General features: G+C 39.1%; 1 protein-coding gene across 1 annotated transcript; it reads right to left on the bottom strand.

The window, feature by feature from the left end:
* Positions 1-314: 314 nt before the first annotated feature.
* Positions 315-21,554, bottom strand: LOC139723405 (dipeptidyl peptidase 3-like). The gene is made up of 16 exons (XM_071634650.1): positions 20,932-21,554; positions 17,042-17,131; positions 16,241-16,378; positions 15,326-15,400; positions 14,635-14,734; positions 13,929-14,047; positions 11,255-11,385; positions 10,034-10,092; positions 9,040-9,234; positions 7,718-7,824; positions 5,698-5,853; positions 5,131-5,255; positions 4,231-4,351; positions 2,983-3,162; positions 1,180-1,345; positions 315-656 (listed from the first exon to the last, which is right to left on the bottom strand). The coding sequence occupies exons 1-16, from the start codon at positions 21,439-21,441 to the stop codon at positions 511-513; spliced, it is 2,418 nt and encodes an 805-aa protein (XP_071490751.1). The 5' UTR covers positions 21,442-21,554; the 3' UTR covers positions 315-510.
* Between the last annotated feature and the right edge of the window lie 1,102 nt (positions 21,555-22,656).

Genomic DNA, 22,656 nt, shown 5'->3' with positions numbered 1-22,656 from the left:
TAAAGAGAATTCAATATGTTTTCATTTTTCTTGCATGATGACAAAGCATTTGACATACTTCTTTCAGAAAACAAGGGGAATTATATTACCCTTAACATTTGTCAGTAACAAGTCAAGGGATGTGTGCTTTACATAAAAAGTGACATTTTGTGGAATTTTCTTAATATCGTTGTCCATGCACCACGTCCCAAACTGTTGTAGTCTTGTGATCCAGCAATGGCAGCAACAAAACTTTAAACAGTCATAAATTTCAAACGGATTGTCAGATTTTTATCGAATTTCACTGATGTGCTCTACTAATATTGCCGCATTCACTCAATCTACGTGTATATTTAGGGAAAGCTCCCCTTTAAGTAGCTTGATATGGCTGCTTCCTATCGGGTGCTACCGAAGTGAACTTAACATCATACAGTTTTCTGACCTGCAAATATCATGACTGACAAAAGACAATCTGATTGCCATACTACTTGGTAGCGAATGAACATTCTCATGTCTTCCACGATTTGATCTTTACTGAATGGATGGGAAGTGCGCCCTGTCCTTTTCCCACAATGCCCTGATGGCTCTCTCGACTTCCTCGTCTGGAAACCTCTCGACGAAAGACTGGACGACGCCTGTAGCGGACTGGTCATACTCGGTAAGGACAACCTCTCCATCTGTCACAATGAGAGGGCGATATATATCAGAAATGCACAGCAGCACAATTTAAAACTACCTCTCACAACATGAACATCAAAAATCCACAGGTATGTTGGAAAGCTGTTGATGAATATAATGCACATATACAATTCATTCTTGCTGCAGCATATACATGTTTTGAATCTTGTCAGATCATGGAATTATTGTAATGCAAATAAAGAATATAATGAATGAATAAATAAACATAATAAATAAATAATAAACATGGAGTGCTTTAAAAAATGAACAACAACTCAGGGTGACATGGATACTGTGAATATGGTACAAGAAACAGTAACAGTGTACCTTAGTTCTGGTAGGTGTTTGTTTCCAAAAATTTGCATAAATAACATTATTCCATGTAACCATGCAGTAGATCTTAAGAATGTCCATTTCATAGTGACCAACACCATTTACCATGCTAATCAGCCCAATGTCAACACTTTACAGAAGACTGAGAAAACTGCCAAGTGTTAAAAATTCTGGAGGTCAAAGACTAACCTGATCCGACGAAGGTATTGCACTGCACAAAGATCCTGCGGGGCTGCTTCCGATCAAGAACCACCTGACGCAGGGACAGGAACTTCTCTGGCGTGCCGTCGTCGACGACACTGTAGCCACTGAAGAAGGCCTTGCCTGTCTCAAAGTCTCCAAGGGACTTGTAGACCTATGTTGCAAAAGAAACAAGAAAAAATTATCGTAAATGACACTAATTTCTAAGAGGGACAATTTTGCGAAGACATTGAGTGCCACATGACAGAAAGAAAGAAGCGGAAATTTTGGAAGAAAAACATTGTACAAACTACTATTTTGGTATTGACAATTGCATTCTAAATCTTGAGTGACTCTGCTCAAAGTATCTCTAGTATTTCATATCTAATTCCTTTCATACAAATTTGACATAAATCATAATTTTCAAATTCATGATTTTCTTCCGTCGAGATGTTTTCATTGCAACTGATTGACAAATTGCCCTACATCGACGTAAATAAGCACTGAATTGATCAGTGTCTTAGTAGTAGCCATGTTCGGGCGAAAGCTCGGTGGTCTAGTGGAGATGACGCCTGTTCGGTGATCAGGAGGTTGTAGGTTCAAATCCTGCTCGAGTATGTACGCCCATGCTTTTTTTATCATGGCTACTACTAAGACACTGATCAATTCAGTGCTTATTTACGTCGATGTAGGGCAATTTGTCAATCAGTTGCAATGAAAACATCTCGACGGAAGAAAATCATGAATTTGAATAACAAAGCAGTACCCGCTGCATGCTATAAGGATTAGAATGAACACTTGCTTTTGGGCGAAAGCTCGGTGGTCTAGTGGAGATGACGCCTATTCGGTGATCAGGAGGTCGTAGGTTCAAATCCTGCTCGAGTATGTACGCCCATGATTTTTTATCATGGCTACTACTAAGACACTGATCAATTCAGTGCTTATTTACGTCGATGTAGGGCAATTTGTCAATCAGTTGCAAATCATAATTTGATCACTTTAAATGCAAATGCAAACAAGGAATTGGTACACAAGTGATGTCATGATCATGTGACTTAACCTACAAATAGAGAAAATACACAAAGGCTCATTACAGGACAACTTATCAATTAAATTTTAAAATAAATAGTAATAATGATAATAATAATACAACGCTTTATAGCACATATCACTGCTGTTATGTACATCTCAATGCACTTTGGTGAGGGAAAACAGGACAGAAAGATGCTATTAAATGCAAATGTAAGTCATTCAAAATGCTTTTTTGATAAATATATTTTCAGGACTGTTATAAACTTGGGAGTTGTGGATGAGTCCTTCAAAGAAGATGGGATAGGATTCCAAAGTTAAGGAGCAGCGTGAGCGAAAGATTGCTCTCCATAAAACTTGGTCTGAACAACAGGACAATGCAAGATGTCTTGAGCCGAGATTGTGGGAAAATTTAAACTTTACCAAGGATTTGCTGAGATATTCTGAAACCACTAACTGGAGACAACTGGTAAGTCAGAAGTAGTTCTTTGAACATTATGCATTAGTAACTATCTTAATTCTTGTCCACTATCACTCATATATCTTCCCCGATGTAGTGCTGTGATTACATTGATTTTCTTTTTTTTAATGACATAAACAAAATACAAAATACAATGGTAATAGAAAAAGATCACATAGTATTATTATCCAACCTGTATGCTAATCAATTGTTTCAGTGAGGGAGCTCATAATAATACTTGAGGGGGAGAGAGAGAAAAAAATGATTCCCTTATAATGATTTATTGTCACAGTGAATTTGCTTCACTACGACATATTACATACCTGCAATTTCCTCAGGAAAGTGCCGATGGCCTCCTTGCCGACCGTCTCAATCTTGGTGCGGTCAATCTGAATAACCACATCATCCTTCCCGTCCTCTCCGGTGGTCCTGGTCACCTTGACCAGACCCTCCCCAGCCTCCAGCAGCACTCGTAGGATGACGTATCGAGCCTGCATGTGAGCCTACATGTGGGGACACAGCACAACCATGAGGGGGAAAAAACTGGGGGTTTATACAGCCCTTGAAAACAACAAAGGCAAGTTTGTACGAATCTACATCCTGTGACTGTATACACTATATATTTAGCAAGTCTAAATCTGTCGTCATTATTTTCATGACTGGAATCAAGTAAGTGTGCACATGCCGTTGATATTTTGGGCAAGTCTCGTGGCCTTGTGGCCAAAGATTCTGGATGCACCCACGCATGATTATTAAACACAAGAGACTAGTTCATGACTGGAATCAAGTAAGTGTGCACATGCCGTTGATATTTTGGGCAAGCTTCAAGCAAAGTGTCTGGTTAGAAGGAACTATTTTTTTAACATCTAGAAGTGAACAAAAACCCTTTTATCAGTACATTCCATCCGGTTTGTCCATTAAACTAGCCACCGAGTTACAATTGAAATCAATCTTATGATCAATTGCATGCCCTTTCATTCATTCAAGCGTATGGCACAACGTTCCTGGTTAATACCATTTGCTGACTATTGCTAGTCACCTGGGGTGAAATACGAGTGGTCGGCATTATTCACCTGTTTTCTTGCGTGGGTATGCAGGTGGGCCACTTGACCAGGATAGCGCCCTGCTCTTTTCGATGAATGAATGTGTGTGTTACGGCCAACTCACACAAGGAACCTCCGTTTAATGTCCTATCCAAGTGACAGCGTGTTTTTGCCTCTTACTAGAGGGGGATGGAATGCTTACACGCAATATCGCTCAGTGAGACTTGGTAATCAAACCCAGCATCCTTGGATCTGGAGGCAGACACGCTACCAACTGAGCCAAATCACCGCCCTATGTCCTATCACACAAGGGTCCAGGGCCCTGTTTCATAAAACCTGTTGTCAATAACAAGTTACAATAGTTGTTATAAGCTACTGAAATCCTTGCATTTGATTGGATGAGAGCAAATTTGTCATTGAAATGTGGCAGTTGATACTGATAACAAGTCATATATGAAACAGGACCCAGGTCTCAAGTACATCATTACACAGAGAACCAAATATATAATCCATTCCAGAGAGACTCACTTGTCTCCAAGTCTTGGTCTCCGGTGTGTAGAACTCCAGACCCAGGATACCAGCCCGCACCATGTTCAGCCAGTTGACATAGATGATGTCATCGGCCATCTGACCCTCGTGGCCAAAGATTCTACATGCACCCAGGCATGATTATTAAACACAAGATATTAGTTCACAGATGTCTATTTTGAGGGTTATTCACTTAAAAGTGTTTTTATCAAACAAATGAAGTTAACTATTTTGGCAGAGAAATGATCATTCATGTCACCCAGAATATTTGCATCTTTACATCACATAACCCAAATGCTGCTGACAGAGGATGTTTCATGGACATTCAAGAACAAAGCAGGTCTCTCAACTTATATATATTTCTTATCTATGGACAATTACCCATTCACAATTTGTCTCAATTTTTCACACATAAACCAAGAGCGAAAGTGCAATTCTAGTGATTTGCTACTAAATTATTTCCCTTTTTCTCTCATGAATTCAACAAGTCCAACCTAAAATCACATTTGCATTCACTGGCATAACATTTACCTGTGAATCACTCCAAATGGTAAACGTTAAAACAGCTATACTTCAATCTCAAGCACTTCGGCCAAAACATAAGCACTATCCTCTATCATGCCCTGTTAAAAAATAGTTACTTATCAGTTACTGTGTGTATAACTATCTGTGTATTGATTACATATAAAGAAGTTGTTATACTGTACATAAGCATGAACATTAATGATTTAAAACTTGATCTTAATATCATATATTCTGTATTTTTGTAACTATCATTCTGTATAAATCAGTCTTACTAGAAATTATGCAAATTCTCTGTGCAATTCAACCACTTGGTTGTGACGGACAAGATGACAATAAAACTTTTATTTAATTCAATTCAATCCAATCAATACTTACTTGAGTGCATCTCTGGAGATACACAGATAAAGACCAACACACTCTGCACGACACTCCTCGTACGGGGACGCAATCACTGGAAATTTGGAATCCCACACCTCTCCGTGCTTGTACCATGTTGATATCTAGGATTCAAAAGTGTTTGCAATGTAGTATAGTTTTAGTTATTATACCTTGTCTCGAGAGAAACCTGCTACATGGTATTGAAAATGGTTTAAGATTCTGATACCGATGATCGCATGGGCTCCCAAAATTTAAATAGAGTGAGTAAAACTTATTAAGATTTTCAATGCTTAAGAATGCAAACATCGATTTGGACATAAGTCTTTTTAATTATAACCATAATTACAATATAATTTCTCATTGATAGTGTTTGCCTGCAACATCAAATTGTCAATCCTGATAATAATAATAATAACAACAACAACAACAACAACAACAACAACAACAACAACAACAACAACAACAACAACAATAATTCAATTATAACAACAGCAACAAAAACAAGTGAAAGATACAGGAATGAAAAGATTTCTGGGGATGGGAAACACATAACGAGAGTTATACCTTTTCACCAGTTTCCGTGTGTCTGACTGTGTCACAGTCAAAGTTGAAATTGCCCTTGTCATCTTCCTTGAAGAGTTTGCCGCTCCCATGTCCGAGCAACTCATGCAACCCGACCTGCACTTCAAAGGATGGTCCCTTCAGTTTCTTGTAGTACTCCTGTACCAGAGGGAGCAGCAAAACCATCACTCATGAAATATTTATGGCATTACAAAAAATTGCAAACAGAAACACTACATAGGACAGAATTCAATTTGTGATCATGCCTTCTCGCATGAATATGAAGATCATTGTACACAAACATGAAACAGAAACAGGCAACACACAGTGTGCCATTGTGCACTATGCAAAGCAGAACATTAAAAATACTTGAGAATTATTTCTGATGAAGTAGGCATATGCAAATCTTCTACGGTCCATTCAATCACATAGTTCACACAAATTAAAGGTCCAATTTTACTTTGAGAGTAGTTATTTAAAAAAATGTTGCAGATATCACATTTGATGCATATGCGTAGGCCAGTTATATCCCAAAACATCCTGCCATATAAGAATTTTGCAATAAAACCTGAAATATAAGGAGATATCACTATTTTTCTCAATAAACCGTATCTGTAGACGGTTTAGTCTGGGAACAGTTTTATTATAACTACTGTTCACATTTAATATTGATTATACTAATTCAAATTTTTACATTGGTTGTTTCTATCACTAACTCACATTTTAAACTATTTTGAAGCACTAATGCTTGGTTTTCATTTCATATGCAAATGGTAAATTATGCCTTTAAGACTTAAGGCAGGACTCAACATCAGCAGAGGCCTGGCGGCCACGGACCACTGACAATTAATGTTGGGCCACCAAACTTCCACGGTAACTATCTTTTGGTGGCCTGTTTTGGCAGCTTATATTGAAAAAGATTCTTTTTCTTTCCCTTTCCATTCTGGGCCACCACATTTCTTTTTCGAGCCACTGAAATTTCAAATTCAAAGAATTTTCAGTGGCCAGAATGGGCCACCACAGAAAAAACTAGTGTCGAGCCCTGCAATGGGAATACAAATGAAAGAGTATGAGTATTCTGTATACACCACATAGATCTCTATTATCACATTTTAGAAATCGGGACATCCAGACAATTTTGCGAGTGGTTGAATTCTTGATAAAAAATTCACAAGGACAAAATGAAAAAGATTACCATATTTTGAGAGAAACATGAGTGATCTCTAAATTTGGAGACAGAATATAACACATTTGCTTTACGGGATGTGATATTTTCTCCCCTTGTTGATTTCATAAATATCGATTGCCAATTTCACAAAAATAACTAGAAAAGCAACGAGAGAGCACGGACCTCTGCAAAACGGCTCATTTCCACCCATATGTGCATAATTAAATTACCCAATTTTCTAATGATAAGAAGCCTTACCTCTTAAAGGCCTTGTGCTGCGCGGCGCCTTGAGCAGAGCACGCGCCTTAGTGCGCATATGCAAACCTCAAATATGCGCAGCTTGAACTCCCAAGTTATTGACCCTATTTGCCAAAAGACAAAAAAATCTTTTAGAAATTCATACAAATTCCCAGATCACTACCAAAATTTAATCATCTGCTACCTGTCTCATCATTAACTTTTCCTGTAAGTTTCATCCAAATTTGTTCAGAAATTTTGGAGTCATTTTACAAACAGAAAAACAAACAAACGCTGACAAAAAAATAACCTCCTTGGCAGGGATAAAAATCCTGCAAATATACCATGTACATGGTATTTACTTGCATCTGCCGGTTCCTACCTTATTCACTTAATGTGTAAACTATTTTGAGTCATTTTTGTGGGAACAGGATTATCTTCCTGCATTTTACAAAATACAAACATATAAAAAAATCTGCACAATAAAGAGTTCATACTTTAAAACTTTTTCTTTATGATTTGCTGCAGTTCACTCAATGCATTAGGCAGGAAACACTGGTCAACAACTGATACTTGGGTAAGAGTAAGAAGTCTCCTCCAGAAATGATTTTCAAGTACCTTGTCTTCATCAGTGAGGAAGGTGACTTTCTCCTCCTTGCCGTAAGCAGACAACACGTTGCCTAGCGACACATTCTTGTATCCATCATCCTGTCTGATGTCATCATCTGCCAACAAACAATATAACATCACAGCAAGAGAACTTTAAAGAAAATGACCTCACTACACTTTTCTGTACCCTGGGAAACAAGCATGCAAACAGACACACACACACACACACACACACACACACACACACACATAAACACAATCCAAAAAGCAACAGACTTTCAATCTGATCACTCATCAAGGGAGAAAACGAAATACTAAAGAAATGGAATATATACATACAAATTTAACATACAGATATATTGCACACTGGTAACATTATTCCTCAAAAGAAAGTGTCAGTAGTACATCTAAGCTTTCTGCCAAAAGGTCCCTTAGCATATTCCTTTATACTCCTACTTTGGATGTACGTTACCATAAATTTACATCAAAAGGTAAGCAGAACAAAGGATAAATACCCTGACAATCTTCGACTGTGAGCTACACAATTGTGAGATAAATTGATTCATGACTGTAAAAAACTTCTTCTCAACTAGATTTTAATCATAAACTTCATTGCAGACCAATTCAAACATATACTATTCGAATTCATGTACCTGAGGGGTGTTTCATAAAGCTGTTCTTAAAGTTCCGAACGACTTAAGAACGGCTGGTGTTCAGTTCTTGTGCTGAATAATTGAAATTCTGATAAGTATAGCACATCAGAACTGATCACCAGTCGTTCTTAAGTCGTTCGTAACTTTAAGAACAGCTTTATGAAACACCCCCTACTGGTAGATAATGCTCTATTTCACTTGCCATGGTAACCTATTCCTTCCAGTGAGACCTGGTATACCAGGCTCCTGTAGTGTCAACTTAGACAAGAATTTGGTATACCAGCTTTCCAAAATGTACACAAGCGTGTCTGCATTTGCGGCCTATATTCATGTTTAGTTGTATCATACCGAGTTGAAAAATAACTTTTAGCAAAAGAATACAGTTTCTGCTATCAGCAGCTGTCACTATATACACCATATATCTAGTAAGTCTTACTTTTTGCGAATCAGGATTTTCCAACAATTTTGTGGGTGGTTAAATTCGCGATTACTGAGTACAGAAAAGAACAGAAAAATGTACGTGTGCACATCACATCTATGTTAGGATTAGAGCAAATATTTTCGCGTGCTGTTAAATTTGAGAATAGCATCCGACTTGTCAAATGTGCAAAACTGAAAAAGCTCATAAAAAATATATGGCATGCACCGTAACATCCTAGTACATCGCATATTGCTTACAGTTTGGAATGTTGATGCCTGCTGGAATTCCAGAGGAAGCGTAACTGAGGATGTCGAGTGAGGTGAAATCTGGCCTCAGAAACTTGTCCTTCTCGTACTCCTTGGGCCATGGTAGCTGGGGGAGGAGCTCCTCAGCACTAGCGACGAGCGTGGCGAACTTGGCACTCATCTCCTTGTTCACCATGGCAACAAAGCCTGTCGAATAGGAGAGAGAAATTTTCAGCTTCATGTTGGGAGAATGTATGAGAAAGAGATGCGTACCTGCAACTGGCAGACTATTACTGATAAAGGGCTTATATACATTTAAAGGAGACCTCCGGATGGTTTTCAGACTTTTACATTTGAACAACTATAAATTAGCTATAACGAGTACCGAGTTTCAGAATTCATAGTGATTAGGTTGAGGAATAAGAATGTTTTCAAAATTTACAACAAATTGCAATGAACACGGATGATGACATGGCAGCCTCACCATAAGAATGTATGAGCTGGGGCTCAAGGAAGCAGAACAAAAGAAGATGGCATGCATACATTCTACACAGGTGAACTTGTTTAATAAGCAAGTGGTATTGTAATGGAATTACACTGCTACATTTCTGAAATATGTGAGGCTCCTATGTCATCAACACTGTTCAGTGTAATTTGTTTGAGATTTTTCAAAGTACTATTTCTCTGCTCAAGAACCACAATAAATTCCACAAATCTATACATGGTGCTGTTGAGTTATGTGCTTCATGATGTAAAATTATGAAAAACATCTCGAATGCCCCTTTAAGCATGCCTGCATTTATTTTGGTCGTCACATATTCAAGTATTTAACCTCAATCGTTTCTTCAAAGAGAACAAATGTTTGAAATGTTTGAAGAAATGTTTGAAAATACACTGGCTTTTATAAGTATGCCAATTGTATGCACCCAAGCATAAAACCCTGGTTTGTGGCAGACAAGGTCCGGCCAACATTTCTTACTTCTCTTTTTACAATCTCTAATCTTACCTTCCCATTCTCCACGACTGCCAAAGGGGTCACGGTAGCTTTCAATGAAGCCGATGTACCTGGAAAACAGAACAGAAGAAAACCAATTTACACTACAGAAACATTTTATAACTTTACAGCTGCACAAATACGTACATGCAAAACTCTACTCTTATTCATATTTATAAACTTCTGAAAATGTCATCAGCAAGTGAATGTTCTTGGGGGAAAAAGATGTGATTTTCCCATCAGTATTTCACATTTTACATTAATGTCTTGATTAGAAGGGGATATAACATCGCTACAGCTGCATTAGCTGACATTCAAACACTGATGATCGACAGAAATATTTGGCATGGCATTGTGTACTCGATCTCGTCTATCAAGTAGTAGCAGTAACATCCCTGCCGTCTTTCTTCTTAAAGATAATATAAAGTTTTGGTACCTCAAAAGTTTCCCTGAGTTTCCTTGTCTTAGTTTGTGTTTCAGGTTAAAGTACCTTTCATATAACTAACACTGTGAGAATTACTCGCCCCAAAGTGCTCTCATGTCTTAGTAATCATGCAATAATGGTTTTGTGACAGAGCAGAGCGGGCTCTGAAAAACTCGAACGAGCCGTTAGTTTTACTCGGTACCGCGACAATCCAGAGACTCCAACTCTCCAATTTTCGATGGGAGATCTCCCGCCGAAAACCCATTTTTGCAAAATCTCCTGTTCTCCCGTTTGAGATTTAATTTCTCCCGCCCTGGCTCAATGTCTCACGTTGGAAAGGATTTCTTACTTATTGCTATCGTATGTTGCAAAAATAAGCCTTAGATAGCACCAGAGAGCATCTATAACCCTATGAACTTCGCGCTTCGCACACATAAACTTGTGTCTCCTGTTTGCTAGGGGTTTCAGGCGGGAGAATCTCCAGATCAAAAGGTGCTTGGGGTTGGAGTCTCTGACAATCAATATACACGTATCGTACGAAACCATTATTGCATGATTACTAAGACATGAGAGCACTTTGGGGCGAGTAAGTCTCACAGTATTAGTTATATGAAAGGTACTTTAACCTGAAACACAAACTAAGACAAGGAAACTCGGGGAAACTTTTGAGGTACCAAAACTTTATATCATCTTTAAACAGAATTACGCCGCTCCGTAACAAAGATATGTTTACTGAAGAGCCAAGAAGGTTAATATTCTAGAAAAGAACTTCAGCAAAAGGCTTCATTCCACCCATCCTCCCTTCTTACGTTTCAACGATGGGTCCCTTGTCCTTGATCCAATATCTAGAGCCTTCCTTGTGGGCATCGATGGAACCATTGCTGAAGCTCTTCACATAGTTTTCCATCATGGCTCGTTCGTTCTCATTGGCAGCCCATTCCTACAAGACATGAAGAGTGTCAGCATTTAACGGCATCCAGTCTGACACAGGAATCTCTAGATATTTTCTTTTCTTGCACAAGACAAACAAGATTAGAAATGACATGAAGTGCCCATCATGAAAAGCACTGCTGTATTAAATCAAGCTTTCATTCCGCCCCTAAAAAGAACAAGAGACCCGCGGGTCTAGCGCTCACCTGAGTATCGCAAGTTCACCTTTCACGCAGTCACTAATCTAAATCATTCACAGCTCTACCAAAATTTGACCAGGCATTCTCAAGTAGAAGATGAAAATGTACAATAAGGGCCCAAGTTTTTTAAGATTCCTTAATTTGGGGAGATTGGGGCCCCCTGGGGCCCTCTGGGTGGGGCATCGTGTCCATTTTCATAAATTGAGATCCTGAGCCCCTAGGGATGCTACCTGCCAAGTCTGACGAAAATACATCATGAGGTTTTCAGGAAGAAGATGAAAATGTACAATTCAGGCCCCCATTTTGACCTTCCCAACCAACCCCCCCCCCCCCCCCTGCCCCCAAGAGGGGCACCCCTGGATCTCCTATGAACAAACTTGAAACTACAGTCATTAATGTACTCACTCATAGTATTATCTTAGCTCTATAACTTCTGATAGTATAATAGAGAAGATTTTTAAAGATTCCTTCATTTTGAAGGTTTGGGCCCCCCTTGGGGCCCCCTGGGTGGGGCATGGTGCCCATTTGAACAAATTGAGATCCTAACCCCCTAGGGATGCTACCTGCCAAGTTTGGTGAAAATGGGTCATGGGGTTTTCAAGAAGAAGATAAAAATGTACAATTTAGGCCCTATTAGGACCCCACCTCACCCCCTCCTCTGGGTCCCAAGGGAGGCACCCCTGATTCTGCCATGAACAAACTTGAAACTGCAGTCATCAATGTACAAACTCATAGTATTAACTTAGCTCTATCACTTCTGGTTCTAGAGAAGAAAATTTTGACAGATTCCTTAATTTTGGGGCGTTTGGGCCCCCTGGGGGCCCCCTGGGTGGGGCATGGTGCCCATTTTAACAAATTGAGTTCCTAACCCCCTAGGGATGCTACCTGCCAAGTTTGGTGAAAATGGGTCATGGGATTCTCAAGAAGAAGATGAAAATGTACAATTTAGGCCCCTTTAGAACCCCTCCCCACCCCCCTCCCCTGGGTCCCAAGGGGGGCACCCCTGATTCTGCCATGAACAAACTTGAAACTACAATCATCAATGTACTAACCCATAGTACTAACTTAGCTCTATCACTTCTGGTTCTAGAGAAGAAGATTTTGACAGATTCCTTAATTTTGGGGGGTTATGCCCCCTGGGTGGGGCATGGTGCCCATTTTAACAAATTGAGTTCCTAACCCCCTAGGGATGCTACCTGCCAAGTTTGATGAAAATCAGTCTTGGGGTTTTCAAGAAGAAGATGAAAATGTAAAAAGTTTACGCACGACGCACGACGGACGACGGACGACGGACGACGGACGACGGACAACGGACGACGGACGACGCACGACGCACGACGCACGACGCACGACGGACGCCGGACGAAGGGCGATCGCAATAGCTCACTTGAGCCTTTGGCTCAGGTGAGCTAAAAACAAATAAGCCTACATACAATCTGCTGTTCTTTGTCGCATAAAATGTACTGAATTCTTTTATGCACCATCTATCCACCACAAATGTCTTGTATGTCTTTTCAAACTTCAGCAGACTAAAAGCAGGACTTTCTCATCAACATGCACCACAACGTGGGGGATGAAGTTTGTAAGGCATACCACAACTAATGCAGTTTTGACAGCAAGCCCATGCCAAATATTCACCAAACATGGCAAATAAAAATATCTTAATCATATATGCTTCAACATCATTCCAATTATTATGAAGACAGTTAAACCTACACTGCCTTGGACATCATCTCTGGCTCTGATTATTGCAGATTTGTGAACATTTAATGACTGAAAGATCAGCTAAGGACACTTGCAGCCATAACTGCTATACAAGTGAAAATGTTTGTGTGAGTGATTTTTCAGGCTTAGCCGAGTAAGATGAATTGCTTGTTTTTAATCTCGCAGAATCAAAATATAACCTAGTATTACATACAACAAGCAAAAAAAATTTGCATGCTTTGATTTATTTTTTTTTTTTGGTGAGATTCACATAGTGCAAAATGCATGAAATTTCCACACCACAAAAACTTCCACTTTTACAGTATTGCTAGAAATTGGACAGACACAACAACGAACACAAATCGTTGTGCGCACAGCAGAATGCTGTTAACGCACTTTCCTGTGCATGGCAGAATGTTGTTAACCCTATGCACACTCCTACAGCCTAGCAATAATCTGCCATGCGCAGGGAAGCACGTTAATGACAATCTGCCGTGTGCAAGACGAAATATGTTCCTAAATGATTGATAGGCAATCAGCACAATGATAGTTCTTCGCTTAGAAGATTTTTTTTAATTTCATTTGGCAGAGACAAATCCAAAATACCAATAAAAGAAACAAGATTTACGACATTTGAAGATAGTCTTACCCCAGCTTTCCTGAGGTTGTCAACCACGCCTGCCATGAGCGGTCCGTAGTCTCCACGGGTCACGTTAAAGGTCACGCCCTCAAAGTCAAATGACCCAAATTCAATGTCGCAATCACCACCTAGAGGGAGTATAAGGCATGAAGGTTAAACAAAAGAATGTCCATAGAGGTACACACAGTATCAATCTTTTGCACTGTATATTCCAAGCAATTCATTGTGTGCACCACATCACATTATCCATTAGCAGTATTTTCTAGTAGATCACAATCTTATCACATTTTTCTTCTTAAAACATGGAACAATTTTACACAAAACTGTCAGTAGTCAGATAGTCTATGAGTACACAGACATTTTTACAACAATTCCAAACGAATCTATCTTGAGCTACACTAAAATAATAAATTTAGTGAATGAAAAAAAAAAGGAGCTAGACTGAAAGATACAGAAAAACTTTAAACTTCAAAGAAAGACATTGCAAAATAACACACTAATTTGTATGCATCTTTTCTTTCACATAGCAAAACCATATGTAAAATATAAAATATTAGCAATATGTGCTAATGGCACCCCTTTCAACAAGCAATCAAGATATATGTTACAATAAGCAAGATGTTTTCCTTGCAATGGCAACCCAGATCAGTCATAGAATTCTCACATTTGGATAGATAACATATTGGTAAGCCTTATTTCATACCCTTGTTCTTACCATCTGCAGTGGCTAGCGACGAAGCCAGCCTGATTTCATAGGTCACTTTCTTGTTGTCATCTAGTGTCTTCATTAGTCTGGTGTTGTAAGCGCTGATGTTCTGGAAATTAGGAAGATGTGATTATAAAAGATGAGTGACCTGTGTGTGTTTATTACAAATATACGCATGTATTCCTCTTTGTCCTATCAAGGTCTTCTGTGATCCTCACACCTTGAAACATATTCACATTCCACCTCTTCTCCTGGCACAAGGCTGAATTTTTCATCTACACTTGTGGTGACAATATTACTTCTTATTGACATTACGGTGAGATTTTATTGATCTGGAAAACACTACTCTAAAACGATGCATACTCTATTACTCAAAGACATAATTATTCTTTTATCCACACACTGTACATGCCCCTGTTACCCTGTGATTATATAATCATACAACAATATAAAACATTATCACATGTACAGGCATTAAATATGTAGTTTGAATCAAGGGGGGAAAATATTATATACGTAGTGAAATTATACACTTGAACTGTATAAATATAGCAAACCGCATATTTTACAAATCCAATCACATTGAAAAACCTGGATTTAGCTTTCTCCATATGCTACTACCACCCAAAGGTTATGTGACTCAAAATCCAGACCTTACAGGTATTTAAAATATTGAAATATTTTGCAAGTATCAACAAACCTTCTCTGTCATGAACTTCTTTGCCATTTCAGCATCTTCTAGCGTACAGTTGTCAGAGAAGTAAGTCGTCACGCCCTGCAAAAATAAAGAGCAATACATAAAAACAACATAAAAGCAGAAAGCAAGAGCTTTGCAAATTGCACTTCATATGACACAAAGACTACCCAATATCACCATCTTTAAAAAATGGTAAAGAAACTCACAACTTCCCTTTCACTTTAATCCAGGCTATAGCTTTATTACAAACAGAAAAAAAAAACCCACAAAACAAAAGATAAGATTTGCTGTTTTGGTCCTATAAGGGTAACCATCACTACCAGAGCTTTTGTGCGAGTATAACATGTTTTCAGAAGAGTGTCATGAATCAGGATTCCTCGTCCCTTGAAGATGAAATCCATGCATTATACAAGTTAACCTTGACTGTCTGAGGGCCACTGGGAGATGCCAAGGGTGTTCACAAAAAAAGAAAATAAAATCCACTCAAATTTTTTCTGTATAACTGCTACCTGGAATGATGTAACTTGTGCTATGACATGATACATGATACATCTGCTCTGATACAAACCATCATCTTCATTTGGAAATAATTTGGGGGAGGGTTACTTATGAAAGCTATTATGTTAATTATATCATATGACTGAGAGCATAAAGCTCTCCTTCATTGCTTCAACATTTACAACTTATACCATTGAAAAAGGTAAAATGCAACACAATTCAGATGTATTACACAATAGAGTTATGACAGAGGTCATCATAACAAAGCGATAACAAATCAGATTAAACAAAGAACAAGAAGAGAGAAGTGAAGTAAATTGAAAGAAAGAGGTGTCCCATAAGAGCCACAAAGGGCTTGCAGTGATGGGATCACCTGCAACAAAAAAAGATTCAAGTTTGGGCTCCATGTGGACCACTGACCTCGTCTCCGAGACCAAGTTGCTGCTCCCGCTTCTCCAGGGAGTACATAGCGGCCTTGACCTGGTCCCACTGCTGCTGTACACCCTTGGGATTGGCCTCGTATGCCTTGCTGGCTTGGACCACTGCTTCAAACCTAGCCTACATGTTAAAAACACATGATGATATTTGACGGTCGATACATACTGGCTTTCATCACATTCAGAAAGGAAAATTGTCATTAATTTGATTTGATAACATACTGTGCAAATTTGCAATTTTAAGCAAACCATACATGAAAAAGGCAAGATGAATAAAATGAGGTGCTTAGACAACTTCAGAATGCACTGTCATTTTAACAGAAAGATAAAGAGATAGGGACTCCAAGAGCATGGCATGGAGTGGCAGAGTACTAAAAAATCAAAGTGGAGATAGTGGCAGTGTAGGTGAATATTAATGAGCATTCACCATCAGGAAATCTGATGAACAGATGCTCCCTAAAACTCACAGAAGATTTTCCAATCCTTTAAAATGTACTCCAGTTTGATACTTGGAGGATGCTAACCATCTGTAAGTGTCATTTCACTCTGGTGCCTTCTGGCTAGTAAAACACGGGCCAGGCCAGTGCTAAACTAATGTTTCTCAAACTTTGTATAACAATGCCTTTCCATCCAGACATCTGGCTCAATAACTTTTAGAGCACCGGTACAGAATTTCCAACTCAGCTGTTCATGATAATATTGACATGAATGCCCTAATACAGAGCTTGATGCCATATCATGAGGATCATATGGTCAACATGGATTGGGAATACAACCAACTTACCTCAGCCAGCTCAGGAATGAACTTGGTGTCTCCAAAAGACTTGTAGTTCCCCATGTTGGAGTAGAAGGCAGCTGCATAGGTCATGAAAGACTGCGTAGAATTCAAAAGTAATATCAGATTGACTACTGGGTACCGCAGATCAAATTTTACGTAAAGTCTAGTTTTCTGAAGGTGCGGTGCGACATCTGCAATCTAAATGACGTCATAAAATATCTCCAAGAGCAGTACAATCTAATCCCCTCCCCTGCAAAAACAAAAACAGGCACAAAACTAAGCAAACAAACAGATGCTCTATGACAACTGCATGTTTCACCATACATGTAGTCAAAATCTGTCTTCAATTTTTATTTTTAGTATTAAATTTTTACTATAATTTGACCTTCAATAGCATGCAACTTTGACTTGAGGTTAACCAACGCAAGGCATCTACCGATCTAGGAGATAACTGTCAGACTGGTTATGCACAGATGAATACATTTACACCCTCCAACATGCACAACAGTATGGCACGTACAGCAACTGGACACTAAGGCCAAGTAAAAAAAGAAACCAGTTTCTCGTCCTCGCGCGCATCGATTTTGGCCGCCGCATCGATTTTTTTACTATTTACTATTTTCAAAATGGCGCTGAAAATACCAAGAAATTCATAATTCTCGTCCCAGCCCGCTCCCCGCCCGCATCGATTTTCAGTTGCCGCATCGACTTTTTTGATATTTACTATTTTTTCGGCCGCCGAAAAAAAAAATCAACAATTCACCTACCAATCGTGGATGTCTTATTTCTAATTACGCCTTGCGTCCTCTACTTAGCTGTAGTACAGCTGCTGTAGCTTCTGTAGTGCGTATGTAATAACGCATGCATTTCACACTGCGAGCTCGGCAAGAAGGAATGACCCACAAAGCAGTTGAACTGTAGTTGGTGGATGGGCGGGCCTGGGCTGTGATGTACAGCGCACTCGGTACGTCGTGATGCAGACAGGACGTTGAGCACCTTCTGTACATTAATTTTCTCTCGTGCTGTTGCCCGCTTCATGTGCTGCTAGATTGATTGCGCAATGCAACCACAAACCCCGTTGTAACGAGATCCGTGGGACCGGCGATATTACCTTGTTATAACCGGTACCTCGTTATAACCATACTCATTAAAAACGAAGAAAAACATAAGCATGACGTCATATACCCCATCAATGAAACTTAAACATATCCTTTGCGTTGTTATTACACAATTATTGAGCGTTATTATTGATAGAATAAAGGGAGATTTCGTGAATTAGACGAAGAAATAGAGGCTAAAATGATAAGTTAATTCTTTACTGTAATTCTTGTTTGTTAGGCTTTTTCTAAACACCAGCGCAAATAATGGGGGCAAATATATACTGTAGAGTAACATGCAGGCCTTGTTTACCGTAACTTGCTAGGTATTTTTACGCTGTTGGTGCCCAGCGGGAATGCGATGATTTCATGAATCATTTCGGCTGTAATCTTGTGCACATGTACAATGTATGATCGTTGCGCCCAAATGGATTAAAAATGCGTTCTTTATTTTCTTCCGAAAATCTCTTCACGTTTTGTACGACCGTTCTTGAAAATATGTGACAGGATTGAATGTGGGAGGTTGTCATCCTGTTTACGCAAATCTGTACCAGATCTATTCAAACTAATAAATGCGTTTGTTTCTTTTTCTGATTTAGGTTAACATGCGTCATTCAACTTTTTTTACGCTACTGTCACCTGGCGAGATCGCGATGATTTCAGAGTAACATACGTGCGTTGTTTACCGCTAACTTGCGAGGTATTTTACGCTGTTGGTGCCCAGCGGGAATTCGATAATTTCATGAATCATTTGGGTGTAATTTTATACAATGTATGATCGTTGCGCTCGAAGGGATTAAAAATGGGTTCTTTCTTTTCTTCCGAAAATCTCTTCGCGTTTTGTACATCCGTTCTTGAACTGTTGAATGCGTTTGTTTCTATTTCCGAGCACCGAGTTTAGTAGGTTAGCATGCGTTATTCAACAATTTTTACGCTACTGTCACTCGGCGAGATCGCGATGATTTCAGTCATTATTTCGGCTTTAATCATACACACTCATATTTAAATTATCATTCGTTAAATGATAATGAACACATCCAGATCTATTCAAACTAATACATGCGTTTGTTTCTTTTTCCGAGCACCGATTAAGTAGGTTAACATGCGTTATTCAACTATTTTTACTCTACTGTCACCTGGCAGGATCGCGATGATTTCACTAATTATTTCTGCTTTGATCATACACACTCATATTTAAATTATCATTTGTTAAATGATAATGAATAAATCCAGATCTGTTCAAACTAATAAATGCGTTTGCTTCTTATTCTGAACACCGATTAAGTATAGGTTAACATGCGTTACTCAACTATTTTAACGCTACTGTCACCCGGCGGGATCGGGGCGATGATTTTATTATTTCGCCTTTAATCATCCAAACTCATATTTGCTCAAAACCAGCAAAAGAACTGGAAGTCAGAACTAAAATTGGAAAGGATATAATGACGAGTTGCACACGCATTCCAATTGTCCATTTTTGGTCAAATTTTATTGTCGCTACATGAAAAGTTTTTGAATGCGTTATCTATTTTTTTTTTCTCGTTGCGCTGTGGTCTGACCTCATATCACGCACGCGTTTCTCGCGAAAAAGAAAACCGAATGATTATGTTTAATAATTAGTAGGAACATCGGAAGGTGTTCCTGTGTCTTATCACGTGATTAAGAAGAAAACATGGAAGGAATGGTTCTCTGCAAAACGGGAAAAGACGTGGATAGCGAGATTTCGGTTTCCAATGTTTCATAAATTTTGTCGCGTGTTTGAAAGCGGCAATTTGGTCAAGAAATGGAACCTCGTTGTATCCGATCAAATTGCTTATGTTTTTCTTTATCATGATTTACCGAAATTGTCCTCGTTATAACCGGAATCTCGTTATAACCGAACACGTCATAACCGATTCGTTCTGCCATTACACGCAAAGGAAAACGGGACCGACGTGATCACCTCGTTATAAGCGGTTCCTCGTTATAACCGAACTCGTTATAACGGGGTTTCCCTGTAGCATGGGAGACCAGCCAGCCAGCATAGCATGCGTTCTGGAGCTGGAAAAAAAAATCGTGGAGTGATGGAGAGAACCGATCTCAAGCGCACGTGTGCACAGCGAACGGCTTTAAATAGTGAATAAAATAGTATTCAACTGGTTCGTATTCTGTCTTTCAGTAAAAAGGAAATCAGGTGGTTGTTTCACAGGGTTGACAATTGGCAGTACTGTCTGCGGCATTTTAAATCCTTGAGCGAATAAGTTTTCATATGAGAAAAGATCTAACTCAGTAAGTTTGTGTTGTGTTGACAGGCAAAAATAATGCTATGCATTTCCAGAGATAATGGTTGGATTCATCTAAGGTTCAACAAGTGATGCATAAATGTGTATATTTTATGTTAAAAAAAAACTTCTTTTTTTCCATACCCTTGATATGACTGAATGAATACAGTCACAGTGTAGTTAAATTGGTATACTTGTCATGCATAAACAGCAATATACGCAGATTTGGTATTAATTGTGCATCACTCAAATGATAAGTGGTTTATATCACAGTATTCACACATATAAACACATATTACTTTCATTTTGACAATCCTCGAAAAAATAGTAAGATATCAAATAGTAAGGACCTCCCTCATCGCCTTGCTCAAAAAACCCGGACGAGAAACTACTTTCTTTTTTTACTTGGCCTAAGTGTTACTAGAAACACTGTAGAACAAGAAGGGAATTTTAGGTTAAGGTAGACAATGTCAAATTATAGCAGCTTTATCCATGAGAATTATATCATTATCATTGTTTGTTTTAGGTAAATTCATACCTGGAATTCATCTTCGGTGAGTCCCTTCCCAAGTGCTGAGTTCTTGAGCTGATCTAAGGGTTGGCTTTTGAAGATTTTCTGTAGAAGCAAAAATATGAGAGGAGACTCGGGACTTGTTTGAAAGAGGCAAACCAAACCACCGCTCCATGAAGCTTTGGCTATAAAATGGGCGTATTTCTTCTCCTTGCTTGTCAGACCCTCGAATGCTGTCTTGCACGCCAGGTTCACGAACGGAACATCGTTAGGAATAATAAACTGGGAATTTGCCATCGTGTAGTAAAAGTTTTTGCTCCGTTTGATGATACTACTGTCAGATCTACTACAAGTGTTACAGAAGCTGCTGTACCAACGTCTCACACCGCCGTCACACTCGCGCTCGCCAGAAGTATCGGCGTTGGAGATCAAACGGCAGCCGCTGAAGAGACGTTTGACCTGCGGGGTGACACTGCTGCGTCGAAGAGTTGACGTCAATTCCAGTCGTATAAACAGGTTTCTGGGAAATACCGACATAGGTGTAAGCCTACTGCACCTAAGATTTTTCGAAGCAGCGCCGATTGTATATGAAATAGAACATGAAAGTTTTAGGATTTGACGCGCTTCCTAGTTCAGAGGGCAGTCACATGGCATGGTTACTATGCATGGACGAACGAGAGAGGCACACGCAATTAAAAGGTATAATCTGTTGTGCGCATGCGTAAATGCTTTGTGCACCTGTCATAGTCCTGTACAGTAGCTGTACGAACCGCAGTGATCGGAGGAGCCCGTGGAATACTCAGTAACGTACCAGGGGGTGGGGACTTTGAAAATATTGTCTGAGTGTGGATCTTTATAATATAATTACCAAATGTAAGATGAAATATTCAACCAACAACAACAACTCCCACCAGTCCTCCCAGACGCTACACAGTGATCGAAAATTGAACCATCCAGAGCAGAGGAGCTACATGCATTACCTACTTGTGTACTTAGAAATCAACTTTTCTATATCATGCAACCAAAGAGATCTCAAGAGATACACATGGCACGCCGAGGTCATGTTTTTGAGGACCTCCTTGATCAAACCAGGGAGGTCAGGGAGGTGCCTCACCTCCCTGATCAAACTCTACTCGGAACACGATGACCCCAAAGCAAGTAGCTGAAAATCTGACCCCGCCCCCTGAAAAAAGAGGAGCGTGTAATTCAACATGTGTGTGTGTGTGTGTGTGTGTGTGTGTGTGTGTGTGTGTGTGTATGTGTGTGTGTGTGTGCGTGTGTTAGAGAAAGAGAGCGAAAGAGATAATTGATAGATAGATAGGTAGATAGATGGATAGATAGATAAGTAGATATAGATAGATAAATAGATAGATAGATAGATAGATAGATAGATAGATAGATAGATAGATGGATAGATAGATAGATAGATAGATGGATAGATAGATAGTGTAGAAAGATATATAAAGGGGTTAATTCCTGGCATATCCCTCATATAGCATTCAAATTCTTATGTGTTCAATTGACTTTTAAAAAACAGAGTTTAAGTTAAATAGTATTTGAAGTTAGACATGAACTAAAACTTTCAGAAGTTATTATCATAGTTCAAATTTCACAAGTTTCGTGGGGAATTAATGGGAGAAAAACCACATAATATTGCCGTGAATTGTGATTGAGGTCAGGTGTCGCAGTGTTTGTATGTGTGTTTGTTTGTTTGTCATTTGTTTAACATGAGTTTTCGTTTTGTTTTGCATG

This window comes from Diadema antillarum, unplaced genomic scaffold (genome assembly GCF_040938485.1).
Source record: "Diadema antillarum isolate AM-2024a unplaced genomic scaffold, OU_Dant_1.0 scf00000188, whole genome shotgun sequence".
In the NCBI taxonomy this organism is placed as follows: domain Eukaryota; kingdom Metazoa; phylum Echinodermata; class Echinoidea; order Diadematoida; family Diadematidae; genus Diadema; species Diadema antillarum.
This window is presented reverse-complemented; position numbering and strand designations above follow the sequence as displayed.

Bases quoted from the DNA above. Each gene is read 5' to 3' on its own strand.
- LOC139723405 (XM_071634650.1), bottom strand. From the start codon at position 21,441: ATGTCGGTATTTCCCAGAAACCTGTTTATACGACTGGAATTGACGTCA. The intron at 17,132-20,931 runs GTATGAATTTAC...AATTCTACGCAG, and splicing joins TCACCGAAGATGAATTCCAG to TCTTTCATGACCTATGCAGC. The intron at 4,352-5,130 runs GTAAGTATTGAT...GGGTGCATGTAG, and splicing joins ATCTCCAGAGATGCACTCAA to AATCTTTGGCCACGAGGGTC.